The sequence below is a fragment of the Somniosus microcephalus genome, chromosome 10 (genome assembly GCF_052327205.1).
Source record: "Somniosus microcephalus isolate GS21.2 chromosome 10, FLI_Smic_1.0, whole genome shotgun sequence".
Classification (NCBI taxonomy): domain Eukaryota; kingdom Metazoa; phylum Chordata; class Chondrichthyes; order Squaliformes; family Somniosidae; genus Somniosus; species Somniosus microcephalus.
In genome coordinates, this window is record NC_140996.1 from 232,807,993 (window position 1) to 232,823,386 (window position 15,394).

General features: G+C 54.0%; 1 protein-coding gene across 1 annotated transcript in view; it reads left to right on the forward strand.

The window, feature by feature from the left end:
- The window catches only part of clpb (ClpB family mitochondrial disaggregase), a 136,465-nt gene that overhangs the window by 108,001 nt on the left and 13,070 nt on the right, over window positions 1-15,394 (forward strand). Inside the window, exons 10-14 of the mRNA XM_085999763.1 lie at window positions 7,236-7,280; window positions 9,597-9,758; window positions 10,568-10,724; window positions 11,862-11,935; window positions 14,089-14,208. Of these exons, the coding sequence (XP_085855889.1) occupies window positions 7,236-7,280; window positions 9,597-9,758; window positions 10,568-10,724; window positions 11,862-11,935; window positions 14,089-14,208 (558 nt within the window). The remainder of the gene's footprint in view (window positions 1-7,235; window positions 7,281-9,596; window positions 9,759-10,567; window positions 10,725-11,861; window positions 11,936-14,088; window positions 14,209-15,394) is intronic.

Genomic DNA, 15,394 nt, shown 5'->3' on the forward strand with positions numbered 1-15,394 from the left:
TCACCCCCTGTGCTCACTGCCCCGTGTCCTAACTCACACCCAGTCCCGTTCACCCATCACCCCCTGTGCTCACTGCCCCGTGTCCTAACTCGCACCCAGTCCCGTTCACCCATCACCCCGTGCTCACTGCCCCATGTCCTAACTCACACCCAGTCCCGTTCACCCATCACCCCCGGTGCTCACTGCCCCGTGTCCTAACTCACACCCAGTCCCGTTCACCCATCACCCCCCCTGTGTTCACTGCCCCGTGTCCTAACTCACACCCAGTCCCGTTCACCCATCACACCCCTGTGCTCACTGCCCCGTGTCCTAACTCACACCCAGTCCCGTTCACCCATCACCCCCCTGTGCTCACTGCCCCGTGTCCTAACTCACACCCAGTCCCGTTCGCCCATCACCCTCTGTGCTCACTGCCCTGTGTCCTAACTCACACCCAGTCCCGTTCACCCATCACCCCCCTGTGCTCACTGCCCCGTGTCCTAACTCACACCCAGTCCCGTTCGCCCATCACCCCCCCTGTGCTCGCTGACCTCCATTGCTCCTGGTCCAGCAACGCCTCGATTTTAAAATTCTCATCCTCGTGTTCAAATCCTTCCATGGCCTCCTCGCCCCCCTCCCTATCTCTGTAACCTCCTCCAGCCCTACAACCCTCCGAAATCTCTACGCTCCTCCAATTCTGGCCTCTTGCACGTTCCCTTTGCCCCACCATTGGCGGCCGTGCCTTCAGCTGCCTGAGCCCCAAGCTCTGGAATTCCCTCCCTAAACCTCTCCACCTCTCTCCCCTTCTTTAAGACCCTCCTTATTACCCACCTCTTTGACCAAGCTTTTGGTCGCATGTCCCAATATCTCCTTGTGTGGCTCGGTGTCAAATTTTGTCTGATAATCGCTCCTGTGAAGCGCCTCGGGCCGTTTTACTACGTTAAAGGCGCTATATAAATACAAGTTGTTGTGTGTATAAGTGATGCTAATGTATGGAGGTGCAGTCACAGTGATAACAGGGTGTGGCTCAGCACCTGAAGTTCCCCACACTGGGAACGCCTGATGATGGAGCTTTGGCACGGGGCAGTTAGAGGCCTTGACCGGGAAGGATAATCTGCAGCCAGCTCCCCTCAGCCATGATCTCATTAAATGGCGGAACAGGCTCGAGGGGCAGAATGGCCTACTCCTGCTCCTATCTTCTATGTTTAACCCAGGGCAGCACGGTGGCATAGTGGTTAGCACTGTTGCCTCACAGCGCCAGGGACCCGGGTTCAAATCCGGCCTCGGGTGACTGTCTGTGTGGAGTTTGCACATTCTCCCCGTGTTTGCGTGGGTTTCCTCCGGGTGCTCCGGTTTCCTCCCACAGTCCAAAGATGTGCGGGTTAGGTTGATTGGTCATGATAAAAAAATTGGCCCTTAGTGTTAGGGGGGATTAAATACGTGGGGTTACGGGGATAGGGCTTGGGTGGGATGGCTGTCGGTGTAGGGACCAGGTGCTAGGGTTTGGATGATCAGCCATGATCTCGTTGAATGGCGGAGCAGGCTCGAAGGGCCAAATGGCCGACTCCTGCTCCTATTTTCTATGTTTCTATTGTTCAATAAAATTGCTGACTCGCCGCAGGTTGCGGCTATGGCGACACCGTGTTAGTCACATGCACTAATTTTACATGCCTTGCGCAGAATACCAGTAAATGTACCTCTCGCGTGTATATTTACAGAACACCATTCTGTGACCAAGGGAGTAAAGCACACACAACGAGCAAAACACACTCACACACTGCTTTTCATCTTACTATTTTACCAACAAACGCACAAACAGGTTAAACATCATACACACACACGTCGTGCGCATATGAGTATTGAGATCACAGGCCGTACGACACTGTCTTTATTTAATTATTGATCAGACACGCAATTATCATCATAGAAATTTACGGCACAGAAGGAGGCCATTTGGCCCATCGTGTCTGTGCCGGCCGAAAAAGAGCTCTCCAGCCTAATCCCACTTTCCAGCTCTTGGTCCGTAGCCCTGTCGGTTACGGCACTTCAAGTGCATATCCAAAAAAGTTTTTAAATGTGATGAGGGTTTCTGCCTCGACCACCCTTTCAGGCAGTGAGTTCCAGACCCCCACCACCCTCTGGGTGAAAAAAGTTCTCCTCAACTCCCCTCTAATCCTCCGACCAATTACTTTACTTTAAATCTATGCCCCCTGGTTATTGACCTCTCTGCTAAGACTTTGATCTTGGCAGTACAACTAGTGTATGTGGTGAAGAGGAACAGAGTCATCGATGCCTCTGATCCATGTTGGGTGAGTCTGGTCCTACTCACCATAACATCAGCGATTGGTAACCGGTCCCTCGTGTGAGTAGAGGCTGAAGAGCTGGAACCTTTGGGTCATGATGGTTTGAGATCCAAATACAGAACAAAAGAGATGTTGTAATGAAGTATAAAATGCATTTTTTTTCAGTGTTCCATCTATGACAATATAGTTGATGCGCTATCAATTACTCATAAAAGACGGAGAGTTAGGAGAGTAACTAAAAGGCTTTTATTAACAAAGAACAGAGCATGCCTCTTGCGGTTGACTGGTTTCCAAGAAGGCAGGGGGCTGCAGAGCAGTCACCTTTATACCTGGGCCTGCGGGTGGAGCCAGGGGCGGAGCCAGCAGAGGCATGCTGAGGCATGCCTAGATACAACAGTGTGCAACAACAACAACAACGGTGAACAACAATAACAGTGGTTTACCACAATAGTGCATCACCAGATCTTCCACATAGTTTCAGTGGAGTCTACAAGACACTGCCCGAAAGGGTTGTGGAGGCTGGAACCCTCACAACATTCAAGAAGCATTTGGATGAGCACTTGAAATGCCATAGCATACAAGGCTACGGACAAAATGCTGGAATATGGGATTAGATTAGACAGGGCGTGATGGCCGGCGCGGACACGATGAGCCGAAGGGCCTCTATCCGTGCTGTATAACTCTATGACTTGCTCTGAGTATAAGGGCACTGGCTCGAGGCACCTCTTCTTGGCCCAGATAGAAGCAGTGATGTCAGATTAGCCCCGTCTGTAGCCCCCCGCGCTCCCCCCCGTCTGGAGTTCCCCCCCACCCCGCGCTCCCCCCCCGCCTGGAGTCTCCCCCCCCGCCCCCCACCGCCCCCCCCCCCCCCCCCCGCGCTCCCCCCCGCCTGGAGTCCCCGCGCTCCCCCCCCGCCTGGAGTCCCGCGCTCCCCCCCGGCCTGGAGTCCCCGCGCTCCCCCCCGGCCTGGAGTCCCCGCGCTCCCCCCCCGGCCTGGAGTCCCCGCGCTCCCCCCCCCCGGCCTGGAGTCCCCGCGCTCCCCCCCCCCGGCCTGGAGTCCCCCGCGCTCCCCCCCCCCGGCCTGGAGTCCCCGCGCTCCCCCCCCCCGGCCTGGAGTCCCCGCGCTCCCCCCCCCCGGCCTGGAGTCCCCGCGCTCCCCCCCCCCGGCCTGGAGTCCCCGCGCTCCCCCCCCCCGGCCTGGAGTCCCCGCGCTCCCCCCCCCCGGCCTGGAGTCCCCCGCGCTCCCCCCCCCCGGCCTGGAGTCCCCGCGCTCCCCCCCCCCGGCCTGGAGTCCCCGCGCTCCCCCCCCCCGGCCTGGAGTCCCCGCGCTCCCCCCCCCCGGCCTGGAGTCCCCGCGCTCCCCCCCCCCGGCCTGGAGTCCCCGCGCTCCCCCCCCCCGGCCTGGAGTCCCCGCGCTCCCCCCCCCGGCCTGGAGTCCCCGCGCTCCCCCCCCCGGCCTGGAGTCCCCGCGCTCCCCCCCCCGGCCTGGAGTCCCCGCGCTCCCCCCCCCCGGCCTGGAGTCCCCGCGCTCCCCCCCCCCGGCCTGGAGTCCCCGCGCTCCCCCCCCCGGCCTGGAGTCCCCCGCGCTCCCCCCCCCCGGCCTGGAGTCCCCGCGCTCCCCCCCCCCGGCCTGGAGTCCCCGCGCTCCCCCCCCCGGCCTGGAGTCCCCGCGCTCCCCCCCCCGGCCTGGAGTCCCCGCGCTCCCCCCCCCCGGCCTGGAGTCCCCGCGCTCCCCCCCCCGGCCTGGAGTCCCCGCGCTCCCCCCCCCCGGCCTGGAGTCCCCGCGCTCCCCCCCCCCGGCCTGGAGTCCCCGCGCTCCCCCCCCCCGGCCTGGAGTCCCCGCGCTCCCCCCCCCGGCCTGGAGTCCCCGCGCTCCCCCCCCCCGGCCTGGAGTCCCCGCGCTCCCCCCCCCGGCCTGGAGTCCCCGCGCTCCCCCCCCCCGGCCTGGAGTCCCCGCGCTCCCCCCCCCCGGCCTGGAGTCCCCGCGCTCCCCCCCCCGGCCTGGAGTCCCCGCGCTCCCCCCCCCGGCCTGGAGTCCCCGCGCTCCCCCCCCCCGGCCTGGAGTCCCCGCGCTCCCCCCCCCCGGCCTGGAGTCCCCGCGCTCCCCCCCCCCGGCCTGGAGTCCCCGCGCTCCCCCCCCCGGCCTGGAGTCCCCGCGCTCCCCCCCCCCGGCCTGGAGTCCCCGCGCTCCCCCCCCCGGCCTGGAGTCCCCGCGCTCCCCCCCCCCGGCCTGGAGTCCCCGCGCTCCCCCCCCCCGGCCTGGAGTCCCCGCGCTCCCCCCCCCCGGCCTGGAGTCCCCGCGCTCCCCCCCCCGGCCTGGAGTCCCCGCGCTCCCCCCCCCGGCCTGGAGTCCCCGCGCTCCCCCCCCCCCCCCCCCCCCCCCCGGCCTGGAGTGCCCGCGCTCCCCCCCCCCCCCCCCCCCCCCCGGCCTGGACTCCCCGCGCTCCCCCCCCCCCCCCCACCCCCCCGGCCTGGACTCCCCGCGCTCCCCCCCCCCCCCCACCCCCCCCCCGGCCTGGAGTGCCCGCGCTCCCCCCCCCCCCCCCCCGGTCTGGAGGGTACAGTAACATAATGTTTATGTTACTGGACGAGTAATACACAACACAGCAGCTGGCGAATTTAAGTTCAATTAAATAAATCTGGAATAGAAAGCTAGTGTCAGTAATGGTGACCATGAAACTACCGGATTGTTGTAAAAACCCATCCGGTTCACTAATGTCCTTTAGAACATAAGAACATAAGAAATAGGAGCAGGAGTAGGCCAATCGGCCCCTCGAGCCTGCTCCACCATTCAATAAGATCATGGCTGATCTGATCCTAACCTCAAATCTTCTATCACTCTCCATCCCACCTGAACCCATGTGATCTCCCGGGAGGGGCGAAAAACCAGATAAAGACCCAATGGCCAATTTGGGAGAAAAAAATCTGGGAAATTCCTCTCCGACCCATCTAGGCGATCGAAATTCTTCCAGGAGATCACTCTGTCCCTATATTTTCTACAGTACTTACCTTCTGTAAAGGCGATCTCCACCCCAGCCAGGAACAGGAATAAAAGCATCTCCTGAAATCTAACACAGAATTAGAACACAGTAGGAGCAGAACCAGGCTACACGGCCCCTGGGCCCGCTCCACTACCCACAGGGCCATGACCATTCCGAACCTAGACTCATGTCCAATTTCCTGCCCGCTCCCCGTAACCCTTAATTCCCTTTACTTCTAGGAAACTATCTATTTCTGTTTTAAATTTATTTAATGATGTAGCTTCCACAGCTTTCTGGGGCAGCAAATTCCACAAACCTACCACCCTCTGAGTGAAGAAGTTTCTCCTCATCTCAGTTTTGAATGAGCAGCCCCTTATTTTAAGATTATGCCCCCTAGTTCTAGTTTCACCCATCATCGGGAACATCCTCACCGCATCCACCCGATCAAGCCCCTTCACAATCTTATATGTTTCAATAAGATCGCCTCTCATTCTTTTGAACTCCAATGAGTAGAGTCCCAATCTACTCAACCTCTCCTCATATGTCCATCCCCTCATCCCTGGGATTAACCGAGTGAACCTTCTTTGTACTGACTCGAGAGCAAGTATGTCTTTTCTTAAGTATGGACACCAAAACTGTATGCAGTATTCCAGGTGAGGTCTCACCAATACCTTGTACAACTGCAGCAATACCTCCCTGTTTTTATATTCCATCCCCCTAGCAATAAAAGCCAACATTCCATTGGCCTTCTTGATCACTTGCTGCACCTGCATACTAACTTTTTGAGTTTCGTGCACCAGGACCCCCAGATCCCTTTGTACTACAGTACTTTCCAGTTTCTTGCCATTAAGATAATAATTTGCTCCATGATTTTTCCTGCCAAAGTGCATAACCTCACACTTTCCAGTATTGTATTCCATCTGCCAAATCTCTGCCCACTTACTTAGCCTGTCTATGCCCCTTTGCAGGTTTTTTATGTCCTCCTCACTCACTACTTTCCGTCCCATCTGCCGTCCTTACCCGGTCTGGCCTATGTGTGACCCCAGACCCTCAGCAATGTGGTTGATTCTTAACTGCCCTCTGAAATGGCCCAGCGAGACACTCAGTTGTACCAAACCACGACGAAGAAGTCTAACAGCACTGTGGGAGCACCTTCACCACACGGACTGCAGCGGTTCAAGAAGGCGGCTCACCACCACCTTCTCAAGGGGCAATTTGAGATGGGCAATAAATGCTGGCCTTGCCAGCGACGCCCACATCCCATGAATGAATTTTTTTTAAAATCCCAATTAGCCACATCGGGATTCCCAATGAGCCATATGTGGCGAGGGTATTGGACCACAACTGGGTTAGACCACTCGGAGATGGGGGCAGCAAAGAACTGGAAGCTGCCCGTATTGCTGCCTGCTCAGCTTCCCAATGGGGCCCTTGCTGCTGGGGCAACCAACGGAGGGGAAGAAACAATGCTTTGAGAAATAAACCCGCGGTTGGTTCAGTCAGTCGCACAGTTGCTGGTGCCGCCCAGTGTGGAACTGAGCCATACCGACTCGCGAAGGTGCGTGGTTAGGGTTCCAGTCAGTGCTGTTAGCTCGCGGTTTGAACTGCTACCACTGGCCTCCGGGGGGTCCCTGGGTTGCGGAAGGGAGAATCGGACAAAGTTGCTGCATCTCGATCACTATCCGGTGACCAGCTGTACCTGCACGGTTGGTTGGAGAAACAAAAGCACAGGGTCCGCTGCGATGCCCTCAATAGTCGAACAACCCGCTTGATCGGCACCCCATCCACCGCCTTAAATATTCACTGTGCAATGTACCGGAGGGTGGCTGGTGGGGGTCGTACCCCAGCAAAAGGAGTCAACACCTCCAGGAGGATATTGAAGTGGCGGTGGGGGATGAGAACTGGAGGGCAGTTTACGTCAAAGTCCGATTCACCGAAAAGTTTAACTCTGTCTGCTCTTCCTTTCCCAATGTAGAAATTCATCAGGCTCGACATGTCGGAATTCCAGGAAAAACACGAAGTAAGTACGGCAAAACAGGCCGGCAGTGAGATCCCGAACGTTCGTGGTATTATCGATCCTTCAAGCAGATAGCTCAGGTCAAGGCCAAAATGACCAAGAAATTAAATTAATAAAACCTTCACCCAATCTTCAGTTGTAAATGTGTTAAAGATAAAACTCCCATTGTACAAAATTCTTACAGGGCTTGACAGGGTAGATGCAGGGAGGATGTTTCCCCTGGCTGGGGAGTCTAGAACCAGGGGTCACAGTCTCAGAATAAGGGGTCGGCCATTTAGGACTGAGATGAGGAGAAATTTCTTCACTCAGAGGGTGGCGAATCTTTGGAATTCTCTACCCCAGAGGGCTGTGGAGGCTCAGTCATTGAGTTTATTCAAGGCTGAGATCGATAGATTTTTGGACTCTCGGGGAATCGGTGGATATGGGGATCGGGCGGGAAAGTGGAGTTGAGGGAGCTTTACCCTGTATCCAACCCATGTTGTACCTGCCCTGGGAGTGTTTGATGGGCCAGTATAGAGCGAGCTTTACTCTGTATCTAACCCGTGCTGTACCTGCCCTGGGAGTGTTTGATGGGACAGTGTAGAGTGAGCTTTACTCTGTATCTAACCCGTGCTGTATCTGCCCTGGGAGTGTTTGATGGGACAGTGTAGAGGGAGCTTTACTCTGTATCTAACCCGTGCTGTACCTGCCCTGGGAGTGTTTGATGGGACAGTGATTAGGGAGCTTTACTCTGTATCTAACCCGTGCTGTACCTGCCCTGGGAGTGTTTGATGGGACAGTGTAGAGGGAGCTTTACTCTGTATCTAACCCGTGCTGTACCTGCCCTGGGAGTGTTTGATGGTGCAGTGTAGAGGGAGCTTTACTCTGTATCTAACCCGTGCTGTACCTGCCCTGGGATTGTTTGATGGGACAGTGTAGAGGGAGCTTTACTCTGTATCTAACCTGTGCTGTACCTACCCTGGAAGTGTTTGATGGGACAGTGTAGGGGGAGCTTTACTCTGTATCTATCCTGTGCTGTACCTGCCCTGGGAGTGTTTAATGGGACAGTGTAGAGGGAGCTTTACTCTGTATCTAACCCATGCTGTACCTGCCCTGGGAGTGTTTGATGGGACAGTGTAGAGGGAGCTTTACTCTGTATCTAACCTGTGCTGTACCTACCCTGGAAGTGTTTGATGGGACAGTGTAGGGGGAGCTTCACTCTGTATCTAACCCGTGCTGTACCTGCCCTGGGAGTGTTTGATGGGACAGTGTAGAGGGAACTTTACTCTGTATCTATCCTGTGCTGTACCTGCCCTGGGAGTGTTTAATGGGACAGTGTAGAGGGAGCTTTACTCTGTATCTAACCCGTGCTGTACCTGTCCTGGGAGTGTTTCATGGGACAGTGTAGAGGGAGCTTTACTCTGTATCTAACCCGTGCTGTACCTGCCCTGGGAGTGTTTGACGGGACAGTGTAGAGGGAGCTTTACTCTGTATCTAACCTGTGCTGTACCTACCCTGGGAGTGTTTGATGGGACAGTGTAGGGGGAGCTTCACTCTGTATCTAACCTGTGCTGTACCTGCCCTGGGAGTGTTTGATGGGACAGTGTAGAGGGAGCTTTACTCTGTATCTAACCCGTGCTGTACCTGTCCTGGGAGTGTTTCATGGGACAGTGTAGAGGGAGCTTTACTCTGTATCTAACCCGTGCTGTACCTGCCCTGGGAGTGTTTGATGGGACAGTGTAGAGGGAGCTTTACTCTGTATCTAACCTGTGCTGTACCTACCCTGGGAGTGTTTGATGGGACAGTGTAGAGGGAGCTTTACTCTGTATCTAATCCATGCTGTACCTGCCCTGGGAGTGTTTGATGGGACAGTGTAGAGGGAGCTTTACTCTGTATCTAACCCGTGCTGTACCTGCCCTGGGAGTGTTTGATGGGACAGCGTAGAGGGAGCTTTTCTCTGTATCTAACCCGTGCTGTACCTGCCCTGGGAGTGTTTGATGGGACAGTGTAGAGGGAACTTTACTCTGTATCTAACCCGGGCTGTCCTTGCCCTGGGAGTGTTTGATGGTACAGTGTAGAGGGAGCTTTACTCTGTATCTATCCCGTGCTGTACCTGCCCTGGGAGTGTTTGATGGGACAGCGTAGAGGGAGCTTTACTCTGTATCTAACCCACGTGTGGATAACACTGACAAAAAGTGGGAATTGTTCCATTTCCACATAGTTGTCCTTCACCTGGATGAGCACAAAATAACGATTAACCAATTGGAAATTCAAACAATTTTTAAGTAACTAAACCAATGTTGGAATAAATGTTTCAGTAAAAGAATGTATTTTCTGAAGGTTGCGAAGTTTATCGGTTCACCCCCTGGTTACGTCGGACATGAGGAAGGTGGTCAGCTGACCAAGAGGCTGAAGCAGAGTCCGAACGCGGTCGTTCTGTTTGACGAGGTGGATAAGGCTCATCCCGACGTCCTGACCATCATGCTCCAGCTCTTCGACGAGGTGAGTCTCATCTGACTGTTGGGCGAAAGAAAGAACTCGCATTTCTCCAGCGCCTTTCACGACCTCGGCGCGTCCCGAAGCCGTTCACAGCCATTGAAGTACTTTTGAAGTGCGGTCGCTGCTGTCATGTCGGGAGCAGGCTCCCTAGGGAGACGGTGGAAGCACTTCGTGTTCATTCATTCAAATGTAAATCCTTTGCCGAAAATAACATTTTGGGACACGGTATATGAGTAACTTGAGACGTGGGGTTAGGGCGGGAAGGCGGAGTTGAGGTAGAGGATCGGCCATGATCTTATTGAATGGCGGGGCAGGCTCGAGGGGCCGTGTGGCCGACTCCTGCTCCTGTTTCTGATGTTCATATGACGTGTGGTGAGTGCAGCGAGCTCGGGAGGCACAGGTGACTCTAGACCTGTGGTTCCCAAAGCTCTCCACCACTGAGGCTTTTCCTCGCCTCGTGTCTGGGTCTGTTGTAGACTCACTGATAGAGATTGATCGCTATGATTGGTCAACAACTCCATTATCGTTGGATCATCGACTGCTAGGATGGTAGAAGGCGAACTCGATGGGCCCGGGTCTGGCAATCCCTTTGTTCCCGATGTAACCTTCCTCCTTCAACCAACATCGCCAGAAATAAATCACCTGGTCACCTCATTGCTGTCTGTGGGATCTTGCTGTGCGCAAAAACGGCTGCGTTTGGCCTGCTTCGCGAGAGTCACGATATTTCACTGCTGGTTCGAATGTGTTTTCGGAGCTGTGATGTAAGTCTGTGGGGTTTTTTTCTCCTCCCCCCTCCCTTGATGATGTTTCAGGGCAGACTGACAGACGGCAAGGGAAAGACCATCGAGTGCAAGGATGCAATCTTCATCATGACCTCCAACGTAGCCAGCGAAGAAATAGCCGAGCACGCCTTGCAACTGAGGCAGGAAGCCCAGGAGCTGAGCAAGAAACGTCTAGCCGAGAATCTAGGTAATTCTTGTAAAGTGTGCAGACGGTGTTGAGGGATATCGCGCCCCTATCTTATTCCTCTACCCCCAATTTTCTCCCCGGCAGATCATTCGATCGCACAGAGGCCTCAGTGCCGAGTCTGATCTCCTCCGAGTCCAATGGCTACACTTTTTCCAGCAGGGTTGGCTGGATAGGGAACACTGGCTACTTTTCTTTTACCAATCACTAGTCCAGAGGTGCTGAGGCTAACTGTACTGCCCCAGGAGCCGCCTCCCAGTACCGATCAGCTAGCTCGTCGTAGACAGGGCATTGAATTTCAGAGCTTCCTGATCTGTGTGGCTCAGTCCCACGCTGGACGGTGCCTTCAGTAACTGAGACATTGGTCAGTCCCACACTGGACGGTGCCTTCAGTAACTGAGACATTGGTCAGTCCCACACTGGATGGTGCCTTCAGTAACTGAGGCATTGGTCAGTCCCACACTGGACGGTGGCCTCAGTAACTGAGGCATTGGTCAGTCCCACACTGGACGGTGCCTTCAGTAACTGAGACATTGGTCAGTCCCACACTGGACGGTGCCTTCAGTAACTGAGGCATTGGTCAGTCCCACACTGGACGGTGCCTTCAGTAACAGACATTGGTCAGTCCCACACTGGACGGTGCCTTCAGTAACTGAGACATTGGTCAGTCCCACACTGGACGGTGCCTTCAGTAACTGAGGCATTGGTCAGTCCCACACTGGACGGTGCCTTCAGTAACTGAGACATTGGTCAGTCCCACACTGGACGGTGCCTTCAGTAACTGAGACATTGGTCAGTCCCACACTGGACGGTGCCTTCAGTAACTGAGGCATTGGTCAGTCCCACACTGGACGGTGCCTTCAGTAACTGAGACATTGGTCAGTCCCACACTGGACGGTGCCTTCAGTAACTGAGACATTGGTCAGTACCTGAGAGGAGATGTTGGTGGCGAAAATCAGAGGCAGTGTTGGTTGGGAGGGAAGAGTCACAGCTTTAGTCTTTATCAGTCCAGTGTAAGTGTAAATATGTGGAGCATTCAGTGACCCTGTCACAGTGATTCTTGGCGTGGTTAATACTAGAAAAGGTTGATTGAGGTTTCTGGATGTTGTTTTGACCTGAGATTCTCCCTGGTTGCTGCAGATGACGTGCTTCTGACGGAGAAAGTGACCATCTCCAAGCGATTCAAAGAACACGTGATCAGACCCATTCTGAAGGTAACACAACTATTCAAGTTTATCACCAACCATCCCTCTAATACACTAACTCTCCCATCGAGGCCCATCCCTCTAGTACACTAACTCTCCCATCGAGGCCCATCCCTCTAATACACTAACTCTCCAATCGAGGCCCATCCCTCTAATACACTAACTCTCCCATCGAGGCCCATCCCTCTAATACAATAACTCTCCCATCGAGGCCCATCCCTCTAATACACTAACTCTCCCATCGAGGCCCATCCCTCTAATACACTAACTCTCCAATCGAGGCCCATCCCTCTAATACACTAACTCTCCCATCGAGGCCCATCCCTCTAATACACTAACTCTCCCATCGAGGCCCATCCCTCTAATACACTAACTCTCCCATCGAGGCCCATCCCTCTAATACACTAACTCTCCAATCGAGGCCCATCCCTCTAATACACTAACTCTCCCATCGAGGCCCATCCCTCTAGTACACTAACTCTCCCATCGAGGCCCTTCCCTCTAATACACTAACTCTCCCATCGAGGCCCATCCCTCTAATACACTAACTCTCCCATCGAGGCCCTTCCCTCTAATACACTAACTCTCCCATCGAGGTCCATCCCTCTAATACACTAACTCTCCCATCGAACCCCATCCCTCTAATACACTAACTCTCCCATCGAGGTCCATCCCTCTAATACACTAACTCACCCATCGAGGCCCATCCCTCTAATACACTAACTCTCCCATCGAACCCCATCCCTCTAATACACTAACTCTCCCATCGAGGTCCATCCCTCTAATACACTAACTCTCCCATCGAGGTCCATCCCTCTAATACACTAACTCTCCCATCGAGGCCCATCCCTCTAGTACACTAACTCTCCCATCGAGGCCCATCCCTCTAATACACTAACTCTCCCATCGAGGTCCATCCCTCTAATACACTAACTCTCCCATCGAGGCCCATCCCTCTAATACACTAACTCTCCAATCGAGGCCCATCCCTCTAATACACTAACTCTCCCATCGAGGCCCATCCCTCTAGTACACTAACTCTCCCATCGAGGCCCATCCCTCTAGTACACTAACTCTCCCATCGAGGCCCTTCCCTCTAATACACTAACTCTCCCATCGAGGTCCATCCCTCTAATACACTAACTCTCCCATCGAACCCCATCCCTCTAATACACTAACTCTCCCATCGAGGTCCATCCCTCTAATACACTAACTCACCCATCGAGGCCCATCCCTCTAATACACTAACTCTCCCATCGAACCCCATCCCTCTAATACACTAACTCTCCCATTGAGGCCCATCCCTCTAATACACTAACTCTCCCATCGAGGCCCATCCCTCTAATACACTAACTCTCCCATCGAGGTCCATCCCTCTAATACACTAACTCACCCATCAAGGCCCATCCCTCTAATACACTAACTCTCCCATCGAGGTCCATCCCTCTAATACACTAACTCTCCCATCGAGGCCCATCCCTCTAATACACTAACTCACCCATCAAGGCCCATCCCTCTAATACACTAACTCTCCCATCGAGGCCCATCCCTCTAATACACTAACTCTCCCATCGAGGCCCATCCCTCTAATACACTAACTCTCCCATTGAGGCCCATCCCTCTAATACACTAACTCACCCATCAAGGCCCATCCCTCTAATACACTAACTCACCCATCAAGGCCCATCCCTCTAATACACTAACTCTCCCATTAAATGCACCCACAAGCAGTTTGAACACCCCTAATGTTTTTGCCTCCTAGATCCTGCCTGTTTGATTATTCGAAACATTTTCCACTCTGAGTAAAGAAATTCTTCCAAAGACTTAACAGCTGAAACCTGACCGTGGCATTATTCTCTAGTTGAGTTGCTCCAATCTGGTTTCTAACCAACTAACCAAATACCAAGACTGATCTGGCCCAAGTCACTAATGACTTCCTGTGTGACTAGGACTGTCGCGCACTGGCCTGTGGCCTCCTCGATCTCTCCAATGCCTTCGACATTGTGAATCACTCTACGCTCTCCACCCTCTTCTTGCCTATTCGTTAAATGGTGCAATCACCGTCACAATATCATTGATTTGATGTTATTGGCACATTAAATAAATGAAGGTTTTTTTGAATAGTAACCCACTGCCGTATCGTTGAATGTTCTTCCATCCAGGCACACTTCCGACGGGATGAATTTTTGGGCAGAATCAATGAGATTGTTTACTTCCTGCCCTTCTGTTATTCCGAACTGATTCAGCTGGTCAACAAGGAGTTAATCTTTTGGGCCAAGAAGGTAAGGAATCGATCCTGGACTGGTGGGTTTAAATGTCTCTGAGATTTTTGAATCGTGCCCATTGACCCGGAATCACAGAATCAATCTTACAGCACAGAAGGAGGCCATTCGGCCCATCGAGTCTGTGAAGAGCAATCCAGTCAGTCCCACGCCCCCGCTCATTCCCCATATCCCTGCAAATCTTCTCCTTCAAGTATTTATCTAATTTTTTGAAGGCCACTATTGAATCTGTATCCGCCGCCCTATCAGGCCGTGCATTCCAAATCCTAACCACTCGCTGCATAAAAAAGTTTTCCCTCATGTCGCCTCTGATTCTTTTGCCAATCACCTTAAATCCGTGCCCTCTGATTATCGACCCTTCAGCCACTGGAACAGTTTATCCTTATTTACTCAATCAAAACCCTTCATGATTTTAAACACTGCTATCAAATCTCCTCTTAGCCTTCTCTGCTCTAAGGAGAACAACCCCAGCTTCTCCAGTCTAGCCACGTAACTGCAATCCCTCGTCCCTGGAACCATTCCAGTAAATCTCCTCTGCACCCTCTCCAAGGCCTTCACGTCCTTCCTAAAGTGCGGTGCCCAGAATTGGACACAATACTCCAGGTGGGGCCGAACTCGTGTTTTATAAAGGTTCAGCATAACCTCCTGGCTTTTGTACTCTGTGTCTCTGTTTGGAAAGCCCAGGATCCCGTGTGCTTTATTAACTGCTTTGTTAACCTGTCCTGCCACCTTCAAAGATTTGTGCACAAACACCCCCAGGTCTCTTTGCTCTTGCACTCTTTTTAAAATTGTTAATTTAAAGTTTATCCAGTTCCCCTTTGAAAGTTGGAGTCTCTTTGTGAGTCGGTTTTAGGCTGCCGAGAGCACGGGCACAAGTCGAGAACAATAGCTGAACAAGACGAAGTGAATCCAACAGAATAAGTATCTATAATTCACCCCAACATCAGTGGCCATTCCTTCACTGTGCCTTCACCCTCTCCGCCTTCACTAAGTTTCACAGAAATCACAGAAACCCCACAGTGCAGATAGAGGCCATTTCGGCCCATCGAGCCTGCACCGACACATATCCCACCCGATCCCCGTAACCCCTACACCAACACATATCCCACCCTATCCCTGTAACCCCACGTATTTAATCCCCCTAACACTAAGGGTCAATTTATCATAGCCAATCAACCTAACCCGC